The following is a 23,137-nucleotide window of genomic DNA, read 5'->3' as shown; positions in this document are numbered from 1 at the left end:
TACACGTTTATCACTGGGGTGGTGTTTTTGACTCTACTACAGATCTTTTTTGGTCACTGGACAGCCACTATATAGATTTCTTTTGGTTTTAGGCATGCGTGTTGAGTGATCCATGCAACAGTGAAGAACCTGCCATTGTACATTCCATATATTATTGTTGTACCAGTTGTTCTTGATTCTGTTAGCAGGATGCTGTTAGTTCCCCTCACCCTACAGTTTCATTCAATGAAAACATTTGAAAAGACAAACGTGGTAGAGCTACATGATGTTGCATTGTGTGGCACCACAACAATCTTTAATAATAGCCAATCCTGCTTTAGCAATGGTGGGCTTGCTTGGAGGAGGTTCTGCCTTCTTTTCTGCTGGGCTGCCTGCAAAGTTCAAAACAAGACACCATTAAAACCAAGAGCTGCTCAAACTCTTTCTTCCTGCTTCTGCCTTAAAGGATGCAACCCTTTCCTGGCCCCCCACCCTGAATTTTTTAACTCTTGTTTGAACAATATATCTAACTCTTTGCTACCAAAAAGCTGGTATGTGGATCAAAACTGCTCAGGAAGTCTTATCTCTTCAGGGGAGGGAGTCAAGTGGGGCTAAAGAATCCAGACATGTCCATGGGAGGGTAAACTTCTTGCATCTTCTTCAATCTAGGTGTCCCTGTTCCCAGCCATAGGGTCAGATAACAGGTCCTCCCACAGAAAGTCATCCTACTGTGTTTAAACCCCAACAACTACGGAGCTGAAGAACAAAAATATTGCTAGAGTTTATTCTCTCACCAACTTGTATGTTGTAATTAGGAGAAGAAGATAAAGATAGGTTTTAATTTTTCAGGATGAAAAGAATCTTTTGACCTATAACATTGCATTTAAATGCAATGACATGAAGTAAACTAACAAGGGAGATGAATCATGTTCCCTGTGTCAGGAACGGTATAAATAATTAGTAATGCATCTGAAAATGTCTCTATCAACCTTGTACTTGAACTTTACAATCACTACACATCCCTCTGGAAACTCTTTAGCAAGATCTTGATCTGTGCAAAATGATAGCATGTTTGGATACAAACTTCTTCAGCTGGGGCACCAAGTTTACTTTCTAAGAAAGGCACCACTCTCACCTGATTATCTCCCTGCCTCAGAGCTCAGTTTGAGACAGGTGAAGATCAATCTGTTAACTTTTAGAGCTCATGCTATGACTGTTTTGTTTGAAAGTTGCAGCTAAAAGCTTCCAAGAGATCATATAATCTGCTTGGTTTCTAAGAAAATAGTGCATTTGCAATTCTGTCCATAAGTGATTTGGGTTTAAGTGATCAAAAAGCCTATTTATGCTGGTAAAATGTATTAAGAAATTTGTGGCAGCTGTGGAAGCTTGCAGTCTTCTCTAGTTTCCATCTTGCCTGCAGTAAAACAGGCAAACTTTGCTTCAGATATCCTAGCATATATTTTAAGAGGACTTTTTCCACTTATTTTTGCAGAACCAGATGGGAGAATGGCAAAAATAAATCTAGTTGCTTACAAAAATAGGTTGTGGTAATATGTATTCAAATATACTTTGTGTATTTAAAACATAGGAATTTTTAAATGGCCATAGATGACTTGGATTCAGTTTTAAGAGGTAATTGGGCATCTGAATTCTACGTGGCCAGCAATTGCTGAAACAGTATCTTGTTTCAGGGTGATCTAGTTAGATTAATCTAGCTTTTGGCAGAGGCTGGCCCAGCATGGACTTTGAAAATGCTTTTTTATCCAGTTGTCTTTTGAGTTTTTGCTATTGTTCTTGTTTTTCTTAATGTTTAAAAACTTACTTGTAGGAGATTGTGTTGCTTTGTCTAAGGGTTTTAACTTGGTGCGAAGGAATTCAGCCATCTCTTTGTCTTCTTCTTTCTCTCTGGTGCAAAAAAGGAAAATCCATTACAAAAATAACAATGTTTTCTCTTTAAATGGGACAGTAACAGCTAGAGTAACAAAGACCAAATCACTAGTAAACCATTTACTACTTTGTTGTTTTTAAAAACACTTTTTTGCTGCTTATTAAAGGGCAAAATATTTGCCTAAATGAAAACGGTAACAAATGTGTAGAATTCAGAGACAGAGTTTCCCCCAAGGTTCTTGTCTCTGATAGTGTTGGATTCATTATGGTCCCTAGTCAGCGGATTTAAACCATAATGCATGACCTGTTTTAACTTGGCCTCACAAGTGCTTCACAATGCTTCCTCTACAAAGTAAAGCAGAGGATACATATTGCTGTGATTGTACTACTTCTTTTTAAAGGCCTGCTCAGACAATAGACTAGATCTCATGGTCTTCTGCTGTTAGTATTTACCAAAACCAAGTATATTTCTCTTTGCCTGAAGATTACGGTATTAGTCCCAAAATAAAAAGATTGTCTTGCTAACGTTGCTGTATCTATTAACAATATTTCCATGTTAGTTTCTGTACTGTTTTGTTACTTAAACATTGAGTGCACTGAGTATCTTGGTTTAGAGGGAAAGCAGATTTTTTTTCATCAAGAGTTTTAAAGCAAAGCCTCAGGTTTTACTGCAAATGTGAATTCACATCTGCGTAGTTTATAGCAGTACATTTTCAGCAGCCTACAACTAGGCTTCTGCATTATCTGCTTGCTGATGAGGTTTTTGTGATTTGCAGATTGAAGTAGCATTTGAAAGCTCTGGATTACGTTACTAGCTCAGGCTTGTTGTCAGCTGCTGACTCTGGCCAGCTCTCTTTGATCAGCTGCAGGACTCTGGCAAGCTTTCTTCTCTCCTCTCCTTTGCTCGTATAGAATTGAAATGTGTTGGAATAGATACTGTCACTTAGGATAAGTGGATTGATGAGCCTTGAATCTTTACTGTTGAAAGAGTCAGGAAATAATAGGAAAACTGGCTATTTGTAGAGTGTTGGGATCTCAGTGGAGAGATTGAAATAAACTTCAGAGGAAGACCACAGGTTTCTCAGCAACTCTGGGCTAAAATACTGAGATGAAACCACTCTGAACTCACTTATGCTTTAGGTTATGCAGGCTCATGTTAGTGACTACATTTTTTTTTTTTTTTTTTTTTTTTTTTTTGCTATGGCAGGGTGAGAATAACAATAATAAAACCTGACCACATTAATAATTTTTTTAAAAAGGCAGATTTTAGATGCCTACAAATATGCCCCTTGTAGAATTCTATTTTATGTCTACTTCTCATGCCAAGGGATCCTCTGGTAGCACCAAAAATCCATCTCTTTGTAATGGTAAGTGTGCCCAGACACTTTCTGATAGGAAAGTAAGAGACCAAACCCTACTGTAGTCATGAGATGACTGAATCATTAATGGCATAAAGGGCCCCAGAAGTGCAGTAACCTAGCTTCAATGTTTTTCCTATGGAACTGGGAGGAGGCTTGTAACTTGGTAAGTTGTTCTAAAGGACCAGTTCTCTCCCATTAATGTTGATGTAAATTTTGTGACTCACTGCAGTAAAATTAGACTTTATTAGACTAATTATTAGACTTTTGAAATCTCACAGGTAAGTTCAGGTGCTTTTACTTCTTACCGTAATCTCTCCACCTCTGCATCATCCACGAGAAAATCTCTTTTTTGTACCAGTCTATGGATCTTCTGAATCAGTTCATCCTCTCTTTGTTTCTCCATCTTTGTTTTTTCTTTTTCTGGTCAAAAACAGAAGAGAGAGACTATTACTTTGAATTCTAGGGAGCAGAGTAGGAGGTAGAGGGATGGACATTGCACATGTCTAAGAAAGAATTGCTGATTGAAGTGAGTTGTTCTTCCGACTTGAGTTACCGAAACCCCAGTAAATTCTGGTCACTACCTCTTTTCTCTTTTCCACTTACTGCTGTTGTGTCTGATCAGCTTAATGGTCTGGAGACACTGTGGGGCTTGCCAAGTCTACTTTTAATATTAAATTACTCTGCAAGACACTTGCTTTGAATTTTTTAAAGAGCTTTGGTAAGAAAAAAGTCCAGGATACTTCATTAAAATCCATGGTACAAATTCCCTTTGGTCTCAAGGGAAACAAGACCACACCAAAAGGAACCATTTCTCTGTATTTCACGACGGCTTTGGCTGTTTACTACAACACTTTTTTTCTACTCCGTTAAGGCCGGTGAGCTTCAAATCCACACAAAGAGCATTGGTTGTAAAATTTGGAAAAATACATGAAAGTGTTTATTTTCCCTGTGCTTTCAAAAATCTGAGTAATGAGTGTATGTCCTTGTTAACTGGCCAGTCTAATGACTAGGTTGTCTATAAACAATTATTTTTGTGACATGAAAGATGTGCCTGTCATAAGCTAAAACTCATGAAAGTTAGGGATTACAGAGCTGTAGTTTAAGGTTGTAAAGCAAATGTAGTTAAGACAGAAATCTTCAAACGTAGCAAGTGGCGCAGAGATGAGAAAGCCAGAGGCAAATCCCAGCCCACGAATTTCCTCAGGCTGAAAATATTGATTAGCTGAGAAGACACTTTGCATTAAATCAAGAATTTTGGTTTTAAGCAGTAGAATGGCATTTAGACAACCATAAAAATAAGTACAATAAAAGTTGTGGGAAGAAGGGTAAGCTGCATGCAGTCTGTATCTGAGCTATGTTATATCTGCTGATTGAACTTATATTTAAAATAGCTAAATAAATCAGACATTTGAAAATAATTGTTAAATACAGCTTTTGGACCACAGGCTTCAGGATACTTACTACTGGGAATTTCTGCAACAAATCCATTCCTTAGTAAGTGAGATAAAAGCACCTTGAATGTATTTTCAAGACAATGAAATTCTGTAAGACTCAATCTCAGAAAGTCATACTCCTTGGAGAATTTTAAATTATGGTCTGCCAGTCGCAGAGAAAATAATTTGTAATATAACATAAGGCTACTACATCTGCAATGTATTTTCTGTTTTATCTTTTAGAAATTATAAAAAAAAAGGTGGTTATTGACTGCTGTGAAGACTTCAAGACCTCTGCATTGTTACCTATGGAGAATTCCAGTGATTAAAGCTAAATTTGCAGCAGAGAAAAGAGGAGAATGCTTAGAAATCCCTGCTTATTCTTGCTTTGCCTCTTATGTCTCTGGAGTAGGGGATCACCTCCTCTCACTACTAAAGCTAGAAGCTACTTTCTACTTCCTTTCAATCTATCCTCTTCCCAGATAGAGATGTGCTCTTCTGTGATAGCCTTTAGGAAACCGCCTGCCAAATATATGCATCCTGAATTGTGGCAAAGTACTGCATACTCTGTTTACTAAAAGACTGTTCCCATGTTTACTGAAGTTGGCTAAACTGTGTCTACTGAAACCAAAGAGCAGGTCTCTATAAAAATCTGTATACTAACAGGAAAACTATGATAAAGATGTTATGAATTAACCCATTTCTATAAAGTGTTTTTCTAGGTTAGGCACATGCTGCGTCAGCACTTAGTTCTGTGTGAATGCCAGCAGCTGCTTTGTCTTTAAGACAAAAGTATTCTTGTGAGTCTGCCAAAAGGTGGTGCTGGAACTGCGCATACTTAATTCTTCTGAGGTTTGAAAAGTGCTAAGGAGAAACTGCTGTCTGTGGATCTCTGCTTAAGACTTTATGACTGGAAAATAGTTTCTAAAAGGTTTTTTTTTTAAAAAATAAAGCCCACCAAAAAATGAAAACTGATCAACCCTAACTGTAAGTTAAAAATATGGGTAGAAAAGCTGCAGACTAGAAGAGGCAAGGCTAGGGGAATAATTTGTAGACATTTTCTAGGATTCATAATCCTTTCCAATACCATTTAAACCAATCATGTACCAATAGTGTTGTTAGAAATTAAAAATGTGACCTATAACTAATTAAGAAGTATAAAGAAAGAAAAAGTAAGAAAGATTATTAATCCACTTTTGTTGGGTGCAAGGTAAAGTAGAAAAATTCTTATACAACTAAGAAGGTGTGGCTTTCTCTCTCCTTTCTGGGGAAAACATTGTCCTCTAAAGTTACACAATAAAATGTCTGAGGGGAAAAAATTAGGATAACTAAATGAGAACCAAAATTTGTCCTTAATAGTTAGGCAGCAGCAAATTATTTCTGAAGGCTGCCAGAGGCCATGCAGTAATATTTTGTATAAATGGCCCACTGCAGTTGTTGAGTGTTTTGCAGGATCCGTCTACTTTTTTCTTGAACACAGTAGGGCTGTTATAGATGATCTAGAACAGCAAAGCTGTAGTGAAGCAAAATTCCTCATTGATTTCAGCTGGAGTTTTGAGTTAAGGACTGCAAAACTGCCCACAACTCTGTCCCTCCTTAGAGCAGTGAATTAAGGCAAAACACAAAGCAGAATTTTACCCCTTGCTTTTTGTAGAAACCTGTTTTTACTTTATTCTAGAAGGTAGTTTTAACTACACGTGTGACAATGAATTGATATATCTAGGAAAAAAAGTCAATCATGTTCACAGCGGTTATAAATGCCTCTCCTTTCTCCCCTTTATCTCAGGTATCTCAGCACTCTGTCTTTTCTACCTGACAATCTCCGTGCCACTTGGTTCCCTTGAGATTGCCAAGGCAGTGCAAGAACTAAGGAATGTGCACCTGGTTGGAGTGATATTTGCAGGGCTGCTGCCAAGGGAGCAGTGATATACAGCATGAAAAGAAATTTAGAGACCAGGAGATTAAAGATGGGAAGGCAAACGGGAAGAAAAAATAAGGACTAAAGGAAAGAGAGAGGAAACTCAACCTTCCGGGGAGATTCCCAATTGGTAGGGGCAGAGGTGTGTTTCTGACACCATCCCCACCTCTGCCTCACCCAAGCTTTATCCTAATATTGGGCTGGAGACAGTCATTACCTGGGATTGCTACCAAACTCTGGAGCTCTTTCTTAAGGTTCATAATGTCTTTGCACAGCTGGATGTCATCCATCCTGCAGAAAGAGAAAAAGCGTGGTCAGAGACATGCAAACTCCATCCTGTGTTGATGGGATTGTCTGATCTCACCTGAATATACAATCAGCTTGAGATGCAGAGGTTTAGCCTTGGGATACTGATACTGTTCATTCACCATTTTTAACAGATAGCAAAAGGTATTTAATACTAAATGCCTGTTTAGCCTTTGATTACTTGTCTTATGGGGATCTAATTTGTGTGTAAGTCATATCTGTCACTGCAGATTATTTCAGATGCCTTTTGCTTTCTTGAATGTCACTCAATATTCTGGAATGGGTGTCTGTATATTTAATAGTCATGAAAAAGGTGTTCCGTATTGCACATACTGCAGCAACAGTTTTCACTAGGGAAAAGAACAAGCGTGAGAATAACAGGGAGCCTGGGAAGGGGCAGCAGAAGCCAATATATTATTTGGCACAGCCAAAACAAGGTACCTATCCTGAGAGCTGCTATACTGAATTATTCCTTTAGAAGCTAGCAAATGTCAGTGTTCACTTCCTGGCAAATGTTTTATTTCAGTGTTTCAGCTGTATTGGCAGCCAGGGCTCAGGTGTTGGTTCTGAAGACTGCATCAGGGGCTTCCATTCTGAAATCATGCCCTGAAGAATACAAAAACCAGCCTGTGTGATTAATTGTGCATTCATCAACTCAGATGTCATCAACCCTATCCTTTCCCACAGATCTCCAAGTCCTTGTTTCATAATCCTGTGCCTGAAGGGTGGATTGCCCACTGCCTAAGGACCTGAAGGCAGCTGAACTGCTGTCAGAACATGAGTTGTCACAGTGGTATTTCAAGAGAGGAAACCTGAGAGTGTGTGTGCATGTGAGAACAAGTGCAGAAAGGATAACGCAGTCAAATTACTGAATTAAATAAGGAGTGGAAAAAGTAGGTGTTTCTGGCACAAATAAGACTTTAATCGCAACCCAAAAGCTTTTCTTCTCCCTCCTGTGTGGAACACAGGTCTCTGCAGGGAGCTGTCCTTCAGCTGCTTTGCTCCTGTTATTAAAACATGTTGATCCTTTTATTATTTGCTGCTTTGGTTAACTCCATCTTGCCTGTTCCACTACTTTCATTGTGCTATGACAGCTCTTCCTGCTACCTTTTGTCTTCTCCCCAAAATATGACAGCAAAATACCTTTGACAATTTTTACAGCTGACCTCTTTTCCTTAAGTGTCACTGTCACCTCCCCTGGGGATTGGCTCTCCCACCATCCATCTGTCTTGAAAGACTTACTTTTATTGGGAAGATCAGCATGCTCTCCTCAGGGCTAGTCCATGGTTCACTGCTGTATGTGTTTAGGACACTTGGAGACAGAGACGTTTACACTGATGATTATTACTACTTGGGCTCCCCATATTACTCATGCTGATCACAAGCAAAGCCTGTTTTACTCTTGAGATCCATCATGCTAAATGGTAGTGAAATTACTTTTATCAATTAACAATCTTAAATGCTATCCCCTCAGGAGAATCAATATTCAAAATGTGCTGGGATGTGAGCAAACCTCACAGCTCCTTATCCATTCAATGTTTATGTGGTTTGGGTGTCATATTAATGTAATGAGTGTTAATATATTTGAGGAAAATGACTATGGTTAACAAACACAACAATTTCTTGGTGAGAATGTTCAATATTGAACTGCTGTATTCAAGTGATATCTAGGGGCCAGATCCTCAACTAGTGAAGAGTACAGTGAGTTTCTACAAAAGAGATCTCCATGACATACAGAGAGAGGATTTTCTTTTCCTCTGTCAAGTAGATTGGGCTTCATTCTAGGAAGCTCTGAAAGATACTAATTAAAATACTTCACTGTATTACTTTGGCTCTCTGCCCTCCTCAAGGAACTCCCAAAAGCTAATGGCACTTGGGATTTTCAGGAATTTAAAATATCATTGGCATTATGTTCCAAGTGAGAAAGATCATCAACGTTCAGTAGTCCCTACAGCCTTTATGCTCAATTTGAGGCAAAGGTACTGGCCTCATATGGCAACTGCACTTGCAGTTCCTCCCACTATTTTGGCTCTTTTTTAATCTGACTGCAGAGCATATAGCTAGCACTTGCCGTATGTACTCTTAGAATCTCTTTTTCCTGAGACCTGAACTTTGTTCCTGCCTTGTAACTCGGAGGAAGGAAGTAAATATGTGGCCAAGCACTTAAGGGCTGTAACAGCTCTGTCACGATCTGAATTCCAAAAGTCATGAGCCAGATGACCTCTCTGGAGTCCCAGCTCTGTAGGCTAGTGCACTTTGATGTTGGACAAAAACTAAACCCACCATCTGTACCAATCCCCTTAAGTGCAGGGGGGATTTCTCCCATCTGTGTGAAACAGCCTTTGTGTTTTGTCCACTCCATGGTGCTGATTAAGGAAAAAATAAAAATATTTTAATCTTTTTAAGATTAAGTTAAATGATTGAAGGAGGGCTATGGGACATATTTATAAAAATCATGTGAAGGCTTCATCTGTCTGACTTAATGAAAGCAGGAGGTATAGTTGCTTGTAACTATAAAGCACATCACACAGCTGCTAGCAAATAATACGGAATGTAGGGCTACAAATGCTGTCACGGGCAAGAGCCACCTTGTTGCCCTCAAAGGAAAAGGAAGAGGAGGAACTCCTGGGAAAGAAAGCCTGTGGAAGGCCACACAATCTGTACTGATACTATGAACCTTCCTCTCTTTCCCCCCTTATGCTGTGCTTCTTAGATGTGAGCAGTTAAAGAAAGCCCAGGAGAAGTTAATGCTGCTGCTTACAAAAAATAAAAAATAATTAAAAAAAAAAATTCCTACTGGATTTCTCTTTTGAAAGCTGGATAGTCAGCAGGGTTTGACTGAGAGCATATTTGTATTGCCATCAGACCCCTTTAAGAAATAAAGCGCGCTTTTGGGAATCTTAAAGAGAGCAGGAACCCGCAGTGTAGAGAAAACAAAACTCCTTTGGGTCCTCTAAACTTCTACAGAGAAGCTGGAGAAACGCTGAACCTAATTCTGCAGCACTTTCTCTCCTTTAAGTCAAATCTATCAGAGTGCAAGATGGGCAAGAGGAGAAGTTACACAGACTACTGTCCACCTTGTTTAAGAGCGCTGTTATGCTCCCTGTGCACCTCGCACTTTATTCGAAGAAGAGCAGCATAGTCAGGTTGTTGGTCTGTAATGGCTTTTCCCCTACAGATTCAGCATGGCATAGGGTACTGAAATGACACCCTCCAAGCCCATTTAAGTTATCTACTAAGCTGTTCAAGACACTTGTATAAAAATTGCAATATACAAACAACCTTGGCTGAACTCTCTGTTCTCTGGAATAGATAGTACATTCTTTCCAGTCCCTGTGAAATAGTTTTTTATGTTGTAGAAAAAACATCAGTAAAGCAAACAACAGTTACATTATGTCACTTTTTCCTCCAGAGCTGAGCTTTAAATGTCTGCCCAGCAATCTTAAACACATGAGTTATGAGTATGATAAAACATTTCTCTTATTAGGAGCCTAACTCCATTCCTGGAGTAATTGCAATAGCATTGAACTAGGGATGAATTCTCAGTGTGCTTTCATGTATTCCTGACACACAGTCTGAAATTCTGCTTTTCTGTTTCTTGATGGCTTATTGCAAGAAACCCTCTGTATGCTTGGGGATACCACATAAGCATGTATTATTCTTTTCTGTCTTAGTATTTCAATCTATACCATCAAAACCTAAAAGCAGACTCTCTGCCAAAAAAAAAAAAAAAAAAAAAAGAAAAAAAAATCTATTCCCTCAAAACCTAAAAGCAGACTCTCTCCCAAAAAAAAAAAAAAAAAAAAAAGATAAAATAGCTCATAATGAAAAAATGGCATGAGCAAAAGATTTTCTAAACATGTCGCAAAATGACAGGAAAATAAGCGGGTCGGAAGACTGCAGTAATCTGGTGCAGTGACTCAGCCCCAATATGTGTTTCTGTGGTCCAGTTACCAGGAGAAGAATGCTCTGAGCACTGTCATTCCCATAAGATCCACAAGTGAGGTGGCAGCATGAGTCACCTCTGCCGTGCACCATCTGGACTGAGGGGGAGCAGGGCAAGGAAACAGGGAGGAGACCTCCCATTCATCTGTGCCCTGGCAGGTCTCAGAGGCTGTGGAAGATAATGGCAGGCAGGACTTAAGAAAGAAACATTCTGTACTGGACACAGAAGAAGTGTTTTGTTTCAACAGAAATTATTCCGTAACACCTGAATTTATCTGTCTTCTTTTCAGCTGAGGAAGAAAACCAAATTCCCCAATGTAAGACCTAGGTATCAGCTAGAGCCATGGATGAAAAAAAGCAAAGATAGTAAAAGGCAGTAGGAAAATCACCAAACATTCACGTTAATGGTCAGACAAAGAAAAAGACATGGCCAACAAGTTTGTTGAATGCTTAAAATTGATAGTAAGAGCTATTAGTAACAGCTGCATAAGCATCAAATATCTTTTTCATTGATTTCAGGATGAGCAGAGCAGTTCAGGGTGTCTAGAGAGTTGCTGCCTTTGCTGAATGACTTTCAAAGCTAGAAATAGATCTGTGCTCCCTCTTGCATGTCTGTAAGAGGAGGTCTGAGATTCTTTTGTTTTCTCTTATTAAAGTGCTTGAAGGTTAAAAAAATGAATGTAGAGTGGTTTTGTTGATTTCCTTCCCTCCCTTCCAAGAGGGTTTGCAGGCACTTAGGTTATTTTTAGTTCTGTTTTAATATATTCCTGTCCCAGAAGTAAAATGCTTGTAATTGTTAGAGTTTCTGAAGACTTTGATAGTGCCAGTCTAGGAGATGGCCTAAGAATCAGATGTCATGCCAAGTCACAAGTTGACTGAACACCAGCCAAGAGCAGCCAGTAGTGATGGAGAAATTTGGGTGACTGAAGTAAAGAGCTGTGTAGAAATAAAAGAGAGTTGCTACAAACAGAGATGGTAATGTGTTGTCAAGCTGCAGATTCATTAAAATAAGGACTGAGGTGAGGAGGAGGGACATCAGTGGAGGCTGCCTTTGGGGACTGCAGGTGTTTAACGCCTTGCCAAAGCTGTGGGGAATTTGGAATGGTGAAAGTATTCTGGAAATAGAGGAAAACAAGAAGTTTATGCATGTCTCTCTTCTACATTTGACTCCATTTTGTCCCTGTCAACTCATGTTAGTTTCTTAAAGCTTCTAATTATAAATCTGTGAAATCACAGGCAACATTTAATGAATATAGCACACGTTGTCTGAGTCATTATGGTCTGTGTTTATCACCTTGTTATTTAGCTCAGCACCTGGTGCTGCTCAGGCTGGAAGACACAGAGCTGGCAATTATGATAACAGATTGCTGACCAGCCTGCTTGGCAGGTCAGGTTACAAATCAAAAGTCCTATGATTAACTTTAACTATCAAAATAAGCGTATCTATCTTTTCTTGTTAAAAGTACTCTCTGATGGAGGAATGGGATAGAAGCACTGGACCACAATTTGCAAAGCACTGTTGTAATTCAGCTGTTGTTTCAGACAGAATATGGCAGGACTTGAAAATCTCAGTCCCTGGAGGTCATATTTAAGGCATATTTCACAGAAATTCACAACAGTGCCTAAAGAAGCTGTCTATATTTCATTCTCACTGACATCATTAAATTCTCTTGAGCTTGCCCATCTCCTCTGCCAGTTATGAAGATTTACTGTCAACTTCAATAGTAACAAGAGGAGCTTTCATGGAAATGCCCCGCTGTGGAGGGGAATATTTCTCTACATGACTAAGTTAATTTGTCTAAAAGCATACAATAGAGAAGTTAGATTTAAATTCAGAAGTATCTAACCCCATTATAGTAGCATACATAACAGTGCATGTAAAAGCATAGGACCAACTTATGTGCACGGTTCATTTAAACTGGTCTGGTAGTTTTATTTTTTGTTATTAGGCAGCAGAAGTAGGAAACTCTAGGTTTAGCTATGTATTGTTGCTAGGAGAGTAAATGATAAATTTCCTTCTTAATTTGCTCCTGTGTTTGACCTTTTCTTATTTTTAAAACCAGAAGAGAAACTATTTGGTATCAAAGCTGAAAAGAATATAAAGGCATGGTATAAAATTAGACATTGTCACTCAGTCCATTTCAGGACTTTTCAATTCAGTGTTGAATCATAACTGATCTATACTCTCCTATTTATAGCAGAAGGCAAGTGAAAGAGACCACCGAAATACCACAGGTCAGGAGTTACATTATTACAGAGCATCCTTGCCTATAGGAAGATCAACTGTGTAACTGATGGGCCACAGTAACCGAGAGTACTACATATGCATAACGTATTATGAATACATTCTCTTGGAAACATGGTCTCATGGAAGACAATTCATTCCACCATCCACTCATGCAAACCATAGAACCATAGAATCATTAAGGTTGGAAAAGACCTCAAGGATCATCAAGTCCAACCGATGACAAACCAGACCACAGGTAGCTAAGAAGTGGGAAATCAAAACCAGTTTGGGACCAAAGGTTACATTTGGAAATACACTGCAAAATTACTGACCTAAAAATGGCTAAGTCAAAAGCTTCAAGATACTTAGAGCTGCTTCCTTCTCTAATAACCGTCATTTGTGAGAACCACAACATATATTAAATGTAGAAAATGCTATTTAAAGAAAATTTGCTATTAAAAATTATTTTCCTACCTGTCCAACAGAGATAATAATGAAAATTATTTTTCTTTTTAAGACACAAACATCTTTACTAACATGTACTAAGTCTACAATTCATTAAATGCTTTGCTAATGATATGTTTATTGTTATACACCACTAAAAAACGCTTTTCCTTTCTGAGCATTTTAATGTGGCATTTTTACTGCCACACAGTTGAAAGTGTAACGTCGTATTTTCCTCTGGGGTTGATTGCTGTCAAACAGGGCAAAGGAGATGGCTTTGCAGAGAGATGGAACTGAACAAAGGCATTTTTCTTTCCTCTTTTGAGAGCTGATTTGTATTTATACTTGCAGCTTGAAGTGCACAGTCCGGAAGTTTGCGATTCAGTCTTGAACTCATGTTCCTGAGGCTTCCAGTCTCCCATCTGAACAGCCAAGAGACCCTCACCAGAGCTGGACCTTCCAGGAGTTCACAGTTCTACAATTGGCATGCTGATATCCTTGAGGCTCCCAGATCCATGGCAGTCCCCTAGAAATGCTGTCTCTAATCTCAGAAGCCTCAAGCTTTGAGTATCTGACAACCTTTGTTACATAAACCAGGTTGCACCATCTCCCAACTTACAGTTTCCTGGCTATTTCCTGAAGGACTCTGGGTATTTGCAGGTGAGACACCATTGCAGTGTGAATGGGACATACAGTTACTGATACAAATTAAGCCTATCTTGCAGAAGAGTGTGTGCCACACCAGGCTATATCAATGAGACAGCCGTGGTATCTCTCATAAAGCTGGTCTTGGTATTTTTCCTAATGGTACCTTATCTTACGAAGCTGACAACCTGATATGTATATTTATTGAAAAATATATATCATCACACAGCTGCCTCCTTCTTTACAGCATCCCAAAGTGCATCCTATGTTCCTAGAGCAAGATATAATCAGGAAAAAAAAAAAGGAAGGTATTCACAGTAAGTTATATTGTATTGTTAAAATTATAGAACTGTGAAGGAGAAAAGATTTATTACTCCTTTCAATGAAAAGACAGATCTTATCAAAAAACACTGACAACAACAGCTCTAGTCATGAAAAAAAATCTGGTTTTGTTGGTCTTATTTCTTTGCACTACAGTAACAGCTATGTGCCAAACTCAGAGAAAAGTATGAGATGCTGTACATATAAGAAAACAGTCCTAAAATAATTCCATGCTTAACCTTAGAGGAGAGAAAATTGGTAATATACAGTACAAAGACAAAAAGTAGCAGATAAAGAATCAAAACTAGCCAAGAAAGCCAAAGTCAGAACACTTGCTTAGCAATATATAACCAGCGAGTTACCACTGCTATTCACAGCTTTGTCAGCCTGGTTACCTCTTTACACTCTCCCTCCTCCTCCCCCTTGCCCAGGGAGATGCTCAGTGTGTGTCACTGTTGCCACCCGTGCCATTAAACCACTGAGAAATCACAGCTGATGCTGCATTAGTGAGTCACTAGAAACAAAGATAAAGTATTGGTTGAAAAAGTAATTAAAATTTGAAATAAACTTCATTCCTACAAAGACAGCAATGACTGATGCCTTTTCTCACTTCAGAATGGAAACACTCCATGTAAGCAGGCTTTGTAGTCCAGCATTACCTACTGAGTTTAGCCAGTAATGAAAGATTGTTTCATGTTCCCGCTTGGTGTGAATCTAGTAGATTTACAGCATTAATTCTAAATTAAAACATAGGATTTCTAAATTGGTTTATTGAAGGTTATCATCACCAAAGGAATTCACTTCTGCAGTTCTTGTGTAGCTTGGTGGTGCTTCACTTTGCAGTGGTTGTACAAAGCCAGGCAAACAGCAGACACACTTTTTTTGTACTTTGTGCATACTGCAAAAGACGTAAAGGTGTGAATCCTCTGTGACCTCTGTTGATGTGTTATTGTCCTCAGAAGGAATATGGACTATACATTTTTTTCTCTGTGATTAATTTGCCCTAAATTTGAGATTCTACCATTATGTTCAATACTGTATAGAATGACCATTACTGACCATCCCACCTCTACTCCTACTAGCAATGGGTACATCAATGTCACAGCAGCAAAAGAGCGATTTGTAGGTTTTTTGCAATGTGGGAAAATTATAAAGGTTAAAAAGGCAAGTAAAGAAAACGTAAGCCTGATTGGAAGCAAGAAAAAAACCCCAAAACAGAGATTAATTATGTACTATGGGCTGCTAATGAAGCTGTGGGACTGCTAGTATGAGTTTAGCACCAGGGCAAAGTCTAATTGCAGCAAACTTATCTACATAAAAGGTAATTGTTCCTGGGATAACAAGTAAACAAAGATAATAATGTAAAATGGTCTAAAACCCTGAATGGATCTATGGAGAATTTGGATGATGTAGATATTATGAGCACTCTGGAGAAGAGGGAGTCATCTAATAGTGTGTAGTGAAAGTGTACAACAATGACCAATTTTAATTCTGTTTAGTCAATGTGGAGGTGAATTTGGCTTTTTCACAGTATTAGTTTAGGAATGTAATAACCATACAGACATTAAGCGAAGACTCTGTGTGTTATAATTTTTCTACAAATAAAACAATTTTAATGAGGTAAGTAAAACTGTTTTCAATAATTGCCTAAAGCAACCTAATAGGATTTACTATTTAATATCTTATATTCCCTATATATTAAAAAATTGCCATTTTTTATTACCTACATGGCAGAAATAACCATTACCAAGATGGCTATCACAGGTGGAAGCAACTTGCACGGTTTTAGTTCAAGGTCATCCAATATAGCTGGCTTCAAGTTTTGCTTTCCATCTGGAAAGCCAGCAGTATCAGGCACTGGCAGATTTCCCAAGGAGCATGCTTCATGAAGACAGTGAATGGTATTTTGTAAGAACTCCATGCCCTTTCTATTCACAGGCATAGGCAGTAACTGTGGGTGATAAGATCTCACCTATACTATTAATATTTACTGGGTCAAGAATATGCTAATACATTTTAAAATGCATGAATTTTGCACTACAGATGATTTTGAGGTTCAGTTTTGATCTGTTCCTACATCATATAGAGGTCTGAGGTTTTGCTGCCTGTCTTCTCTGTCAGCTGAACTGAGCTAACACGTGCATTATCCATTTTTACAATCATGTCTTTCAGCACGGTAGATTTCCATGCCCCCCAGTGATATGAATCCTAAACTGCTTCTGAAGCCACACACAAGTATTCATAGCAGTAACACATTACATGTGCAACCAAGAGGATGCTGCCTGAACAGCTCCTTCAGCTTTTGGGTCTGGTATCTCACCAGGAAAGAAAAAAAAGCAAGTGGGACAGGAGAATAAGAAAGGGAGAGAGAGTGTGCACGTTCTGAAGTGGTATGTTTGCTCTCCTTAACAGCAAAGACAGATTGAAAATTTGCAGTTTGACCCAAAACTCTTTTTATAGAGAGCATTTTAAGAAATTAGATGAGAGAAGTGAGAAGCAAATGAGGGGGAATGATGGCTAGCTACAAACTGGTGCTTTTCCGTACATATTGTTTCCTTCGTATCAATACATGCTGAGTCCTCAGCTTTTCTGAAAATAAACCCAGAAGAGCTAGAGATAGCATATGATGGCTTTAAGCTATATTTTAATTTCCTAGGCTGGCTGGAGATGGTCACAACAGTTCCTGGCATAATTTTATGACATTTCACAATATCAGTAGCATAGAAGGAGAGATGCTACCAACAGGCACAATTACTACATAGCCTTGACATATCCTGAGGAGGTCCATCCTGGGCACTAAGTGAGGCAGGGTCTTGAGACAAAAATAGGATTCAATAATGTAATTACAGAGCAAATCACAGTGCATCTGTTCTGCTGTGACTATGGTTGCCTGAGCTAAAATGCGATTTCACAACGTAAATTGTGTCATTACCTAATTGAGGAAGGGTTGATTTTATAATCTGAAAATTGGTTCCATGTAAACTTTAGGTAATTTTTCATAGCAAGCAGGTATTCAGCTGGAAATAGCACGGACTTCCTGGATATGAAGAGTACAGCTGTCTTCAGCTGATCTTTCCTTTTTAAATGAGGAAATAACAGCATGGAGCAAAGCAAAGAACAGGCTTCCAAAGGCTAATATCTGACTTGCAATTTGCAACAAGGTCTGAGAAACATCATGACCTGTTAATCAATTGCTTCAGCTAATTTTGCTTTCTTTATTTCTTTGTATTGTTAAAAAGAAAAACAAGAATTATCAGAAAGCCAGCCTCTTTTAAAGTATACATTACTAGATGAACTATTTCACTGTGGTATATAGCATGTAATCTGTTAAATAAATAGAAGAGTTCAGCTGCTTCCCTTGCTTTTAAAATCAAGACATTTCAGGGGACAGGCTAAGAACATGCTGTCACACATCTAATTTTATTGAGCTTCACTCAGCAAAATTAAAAAGCTGTGTTGTACAATAAAGAAGCCTATCGGATATGTCAATTGGAGTTTCCTGTACTGTATGTTTTTGCTTCACTTCAGAGTTCCACAAAGTTACACTGTTTAAATGTATCTTTAAGTGCTTTAGTTTTTAATTACTGAAATGAGGTCTCACGTTATGTTTAGTACACCAGTAAGGAATCTCAACTTTTATGTGCAAGACAGAGACAAAAAGCATACAAAGGACCATAAAGCAGTACAAAAGAGAGAAAACTCACAAGTATTGAAGCTGTACAGATATTTGTGGTCTTCACTTTAAAATTCTTGGTGATTCATTTTTAAACAGGGTAAATCTTGTTTACTGTTCTCACTGAATATTCACTTTTTCTGTATTTTGAGGAAGTTTTTCTTTAACACAGTGATAGGCAGACTACAGAAATATCTATATTTGTCTAAGAGCAAACACAGGTATTCACCTTCAACAGTAAGTTACTGGTCTGTCACTAAAAACCAGTTATGTATTGCTGTGCGGGGCTGTGGACACTACCTGATTCGTGGGCCTGGTATGGAGATCCAGACAAATTGCAACACCTTCTTAAAGATATCTTCAAAATTTTATAATAATTTTGATGCATATTAGTACATACCTGACTTGTCCACCAGTCAGGAACGATGCAATTCCTGGAAGCCATCAGTAGATGTCTGACAGACGGTTTGATTGTCAGAGCTGTGCCCCGTGAACTGCACTGAGTTGGGGTTTGGAGCGGGGTACGTGGCCTTCTGGGGTGCTGCACCTGAGCTCACCTGAGCAGTGAGCATTTACTGAAGGACAGGGGGAGGACACATGCATTTAACAGCGCTACATCCAAATACCCCCCAGTTTTCACAAAGGCCTTCTAGCACAGACTCACCAGTGCTCCGTTGCCTCCCACCAGAGTCAGGGCTGTTGGAGGTGGTCACAAGAAAAACAATTTTCTGAGGGACTCAGGTGGCAGCTCATGGCCCTCTGTGCTACGCAGCCCAGCAGACAGTAAGGGGAGCACACACAGTTTGTGAGGAAGGAAAAAAATTCCTCAAAGCCGTTGCAAGAAGAAGGTGGATGTCAGGGGAAGGGTCGCTGCAATGCCCCCACAGCCAGGGCAGCCATTTTGTATTGTGTGGCTGAGCTGCTACAGAACGGTGGCCATTTTGTCTCATGCCACAGAGCTCACTTCACCTGTGAGGGCAAGCAGTTAGCACTGGCTTGTGTGGCTCTGCAGTGGAAAAGCCCCTGTGAAGCAGTTCCTCTAAACTTTAAAAATAAAGTGTGCCCCTTATTAAAGGAATTTCTGCTGCTGTTTCCCTTCTTTAACCAGAATCATACACCATCAGGTGGGTGAGGTCTCTTATCTGGTGACTGACTTCAGTATCACTTGAGTTACTGTTGCTGACCGGGTGTCCAAATCTCTTTCTAAAGGTGGAAAATTTCTTCCTGAGGAGACTAACCTTTCTGTCAATGGCCCAGAGCAAAAATGATGAATAATATTTGTATAGCACAAAGCAGTTCTTTAACCAGAATCATACACCATCAGGTGGGTGAGGTCTCTTATCTGGTGACTGACTTCAGTATCACTTGAGTTACTGTTGCTGACCGGGTGTCCAAATCTCTTTCTAAAGGTGGAAAATTTCTTCCTGAGGAGACTAACCTTTCTGTCAATGGCCCAGAGCAAAAATGATGAATAATATTTGTATAGCACAAAGCAGCTTGCTTTTTCTAAAGGTGGAAAATTTCTTCCTGAGGAGGCTAACCTTTCTGTCGATGACCCAGAGCAAAAATGGTGAATAATATTTGTATAGCACAAAGCAACTTGCTTTTTCACAGTGTGGCTGTTGTAGAGTTGGGAGAAATTAATAAACTAAAACCAAAATGCTTTGATGTTTTAACTCAATTACAGAAATGTATGTGAAATTTGTTGAAATATAATTGAAATTTTCCTCACTTTAATTTTGAAAACTGAAAATCTGGGTCCACCAGCAACAGGTCTAGCTTGCAATGTTTTGTCTTCTTGCCCTTGAGTGTGAATGTTGTTAAGATACAGTGTCTGTGCTGTGAAGAGTTGTGGTAGTTGCTGGTATGTGTAAGTAAAGCTGACAGGCTGTATGCCTCTAACAGCAGGTAGCCAGGACCACCACTAGGGCTGGTGATATGATCAGAGCACAAGCCCTCTAGCTTACTTCCTTTTTTTTTTTTTTTTTTAAAGCATAGCTACAATGTACTTTGTCCTAGCTTTAGGATCCAGCTACATGTTAATAAAATATCAGTCATACAGAGAGACAGTGAGAAGAATGAGCCATTACTTTTAAAAACATAGCTAGAGATGTAAGTTGTGGCTGGATGTGTAAGTGCTATGGAATTATTTCATTATGTTCATGCTTTTATAAGAACTAAAAAAAGCCAAATTTAACTCAATATAATTTCTACTCTGTTGCTAACAGCATGAGAGGAAAAAAAGAGAATACAAATATACCACACATTTTCTCCATTACTCTATGTGTCTTATCCTTTTGTTATAATTGAATTAAAAGCTAAAGCAGGTACAAGAGCTAGAGATCTGGTTCTCATTAAAGCTGGTCTTGAACTCAGAGGTCTAAGCATAGGTGTAGTACTGCTAGTTAGCAGACACATGTTCAAAATCAAGTCTGTCTTAAACCTGTCTGAGGCAGCTCAGTTTCATGCAGTTGGTTGTACAGGTCATTCATAGGGGAATCTACTTCGTCAGAAGAAAAAAATTATTAAAATTCATGACCTACATATAGACTTCTGGTCTTGGGACACTAGCAATGCATTACTTCAGGAAGCACATGAAAAAAATTAAATATGGCTACATATAAAGTCTTCCACAATATGTCTCTAAATTAGAATTTATGTATGTCATTTGCTTAGTTAAACAGATATAAAACTTGGACCATTAAGGTAACCATGACTTGTTCTGTTGCTCTCAGCAAGAGGTCATTAAAAGACATTTGTCATTGAAGGCAAATGCAACCAAGCCCCTCTGTCAGTGTAAACTACCCAGAATGAAAGGCAGTAAAGAAGAGGTGCTGCTAATACTACTTGGGCATCACTAGCAACATGCTTCTCATTTGTCAGGAATGTAAACGTGTAAAAACATTTTTTAAAATAAGATTAAGTCAAATAGACAATTTTTTGGACTCCTAAAAGCTACTAAGGGAAGCATGTTCTAATTCTGTAGGCCTTTGGGAGTGAGAGAGGCTGCTTTTTCTTTCATACTTAATAAGCCAGTATGAAGAACTTGCCTGTTGTAAATGGGCTTAGAAAGATGGGAAGCATACATAGGGCTTGAAAAATCATAATCAGTGCAGTCTTGGTTTGCAAGCAGAGTCCCAGTGCAGAGACAGACACTATCTCACCATTTCATTCAGTAGCATTAACAAACTGAATTTAACTGCCTCAAGGATTAATGAGCTGTGTCAGGATATTCTGCCACAGAGAAGGGAGCAGCTGGGCTAGAAAGCTGTGTGAATATCCCTGAAAAAGCGGTCATCTTGGCCCACTGCTGCTGAAGGAATGAGAGGGTCTGTGTTAGTGGCACAGACCTCAGTCCCTCTTGCTGAAGACAGTGGCAGCAGCAACAAGCTTGGCTTTCCATGACTTAGAAAAATCAAAAAAGTGGGGCCATCTCTGGCAGTTGCTGCCTCTGTCCCCTGCCTGCTTTGCTAATACCTAGGGCCAAAAATAGTGGAGACTTTGATGCTCAGAAGAGCTTTCCTCACTCAGCCGGTGAACAGCTGGGGAGTGCTCTTGGGTAGCTGTAGGCAGAGTGTGTTTGGATGATATCTAATGCACAAAAAGTACTGTTGCACAGTGTGAATGTCAGTTATATTCCCTTTTCAATAAGCAAGTTCCTGTGTGTTAAATTCCTTACTCAAACACCTGCTAGGCAATAATACAGAGTAAAGAGTGTGATGAGTGTGAGCATGGGGGAAATGAAAAGAACAGACTGGATACGAGAACAAACAGAACAAGTGAAGGACATGCAAAACAATGACAAGCAGATGTCCACCATGGCTCTCATTCACTGGGACAGTTTTTTTCAGTGCTTTGCTTGATACAGAAAATGTCAAGAGAAGTGCAGGGTTCAGTGATGAAGCTTCTTCCGGATTAAATTTATGTACAAGCCAATAAAAGCCAATCAACAAGTAGTTATTTGACTACTAGCAGCAGGTGTGACCTCTACAGCATTATTAAAGGTCAGTGTTACCATTACCAGTCCTTATTTCCAAAGGTGTCTAAGCACTGATTTTGGGCTGAAGTCTTCTGGGATAATACTCAAAGACAGATTTCTGTGCTGTTTGAGGGTGAGGCTTTCAACTTCGACAGAAGAATGCAAGTCAGGGCACTGAAATTAACCTCCAGGTGTAAGGGTTAAAGTACCTGTCCTATCTTTGTACTTCAAAGGGAGAAGAGTGCAAGTGAGGTTTTTTCAGGTTACTGTAGCTTCATTAAATCCAAGTGTCTTTCAGCAGGTTTTAGACCTACCGAGGTTCTTGGCCTGTCAGAAAAGGCATTAGTTTCTGACCTCAGGTATTCACAGACAGATGGGACTTCAGAATAATATACTCCTTATTAATAAGTCCTGGTCTTCTAAATTGAGTGATTTAGGAATATAAACCCTATTGACTTCACCATCAGAACTGGATTAATGTTCATTAACCTTCAGTGAGGCTCCTATGCCTGACCCTTTTGTCAGTTTTGAAAACCTCTCTTGGAGTATTGCTATTTAATTTGATACATCTAAATATGTTTTGTGTTCATAAGTTAATGGCTTCCATTTAACAAATGTCAAATCTTGGCTGCTATTAGTCCAGATCACAGCATGTTCTCTTGTGACATGAACTAAGACCACTAATGAACTGAGGAATAAAGCCTGAATTAGGTTAGAATGTGGAAGCTCCAAATCCCCTACCTGTTGATATTTTTGTCAGACAAATATCCTTCCCACAAAGGATTAAAGTCAGGTATAAAAATACACTCTGTAGACATGTACTTTGCTAAAGTTTCCTTTTGTAAGTAATAGATCCCTTTTATGTCTTCTGCAAATCATACTGAATAAAAAAGGTAATTTCCTTTGCAACTACAGAAATAATTTCCCAATGGCATTTTGCAAGCATTCACCTAACTGGGATGCTCTTTATCTTTCTTCCTTTTAAAATGTCAAGCAGATAAAAGTCTTCTAAATAGCAC

The 23,137-nt window shown here is 38.9% G+C and overlaps 1 protein-coding gene across 1 annotated transcript in view; it reads right to left on the bottom strand.

The window, feature by feature from the left end:
- Positions 1 to 171: 171 nt before the first annotated feature.
- The window catches only part of LOC104463943 (chromosome unknown open reading frame, human C16orf45), a 23,170-nt gene continuing 204 nt past the window's right edge, over positions 172 to 23,137 (bottom strand). Inside the window, exons 2-5 of the mRNA XM_010076465.1 lie at positions 6,796 to 6,869; positions 3,533 to 3,647; positions 1,802 to 1,884; positions 172 to 371 (exon numbers count right to left, since the gene is read on the bottom strand). Of these exons, the coding sequence (XP_010074767.1) occupies positions 259 to 371; positions 1,802 to 1,884; positions 3,533 to 3,647; positions 6,796 to 6,869 (385 nt within the window). The 3' untranslated portion in view covers positions 172 to 258. The remainder of the gene's footprint in view (positions 372 to 1,801; positions 1,885 to 3,532; positions 3,648 to 6,795; positions 6,870 to 23,137) is intronic.

The sequence above is a fragment of the Pterocles gutturalis genome, unplaced genomic scaffold (assembly GCF_000699245.1).
Source record: "Pterocles gutturalis isolate BGI_N339 unplaced genomic scaffold, ASM69924v1 scaffold31638, whole genome shotgun sequence".
NCBI lineage: Eukaryota > Metazoa > Chordata > Aves > Pterocliformes > Pteroclidae > Pterocles > Pterocles gutturalis.
Note: the sequence above shows the minus strand (reverse complement) of the source record. Positions and strands in the feature narration are given on the sequence as shown.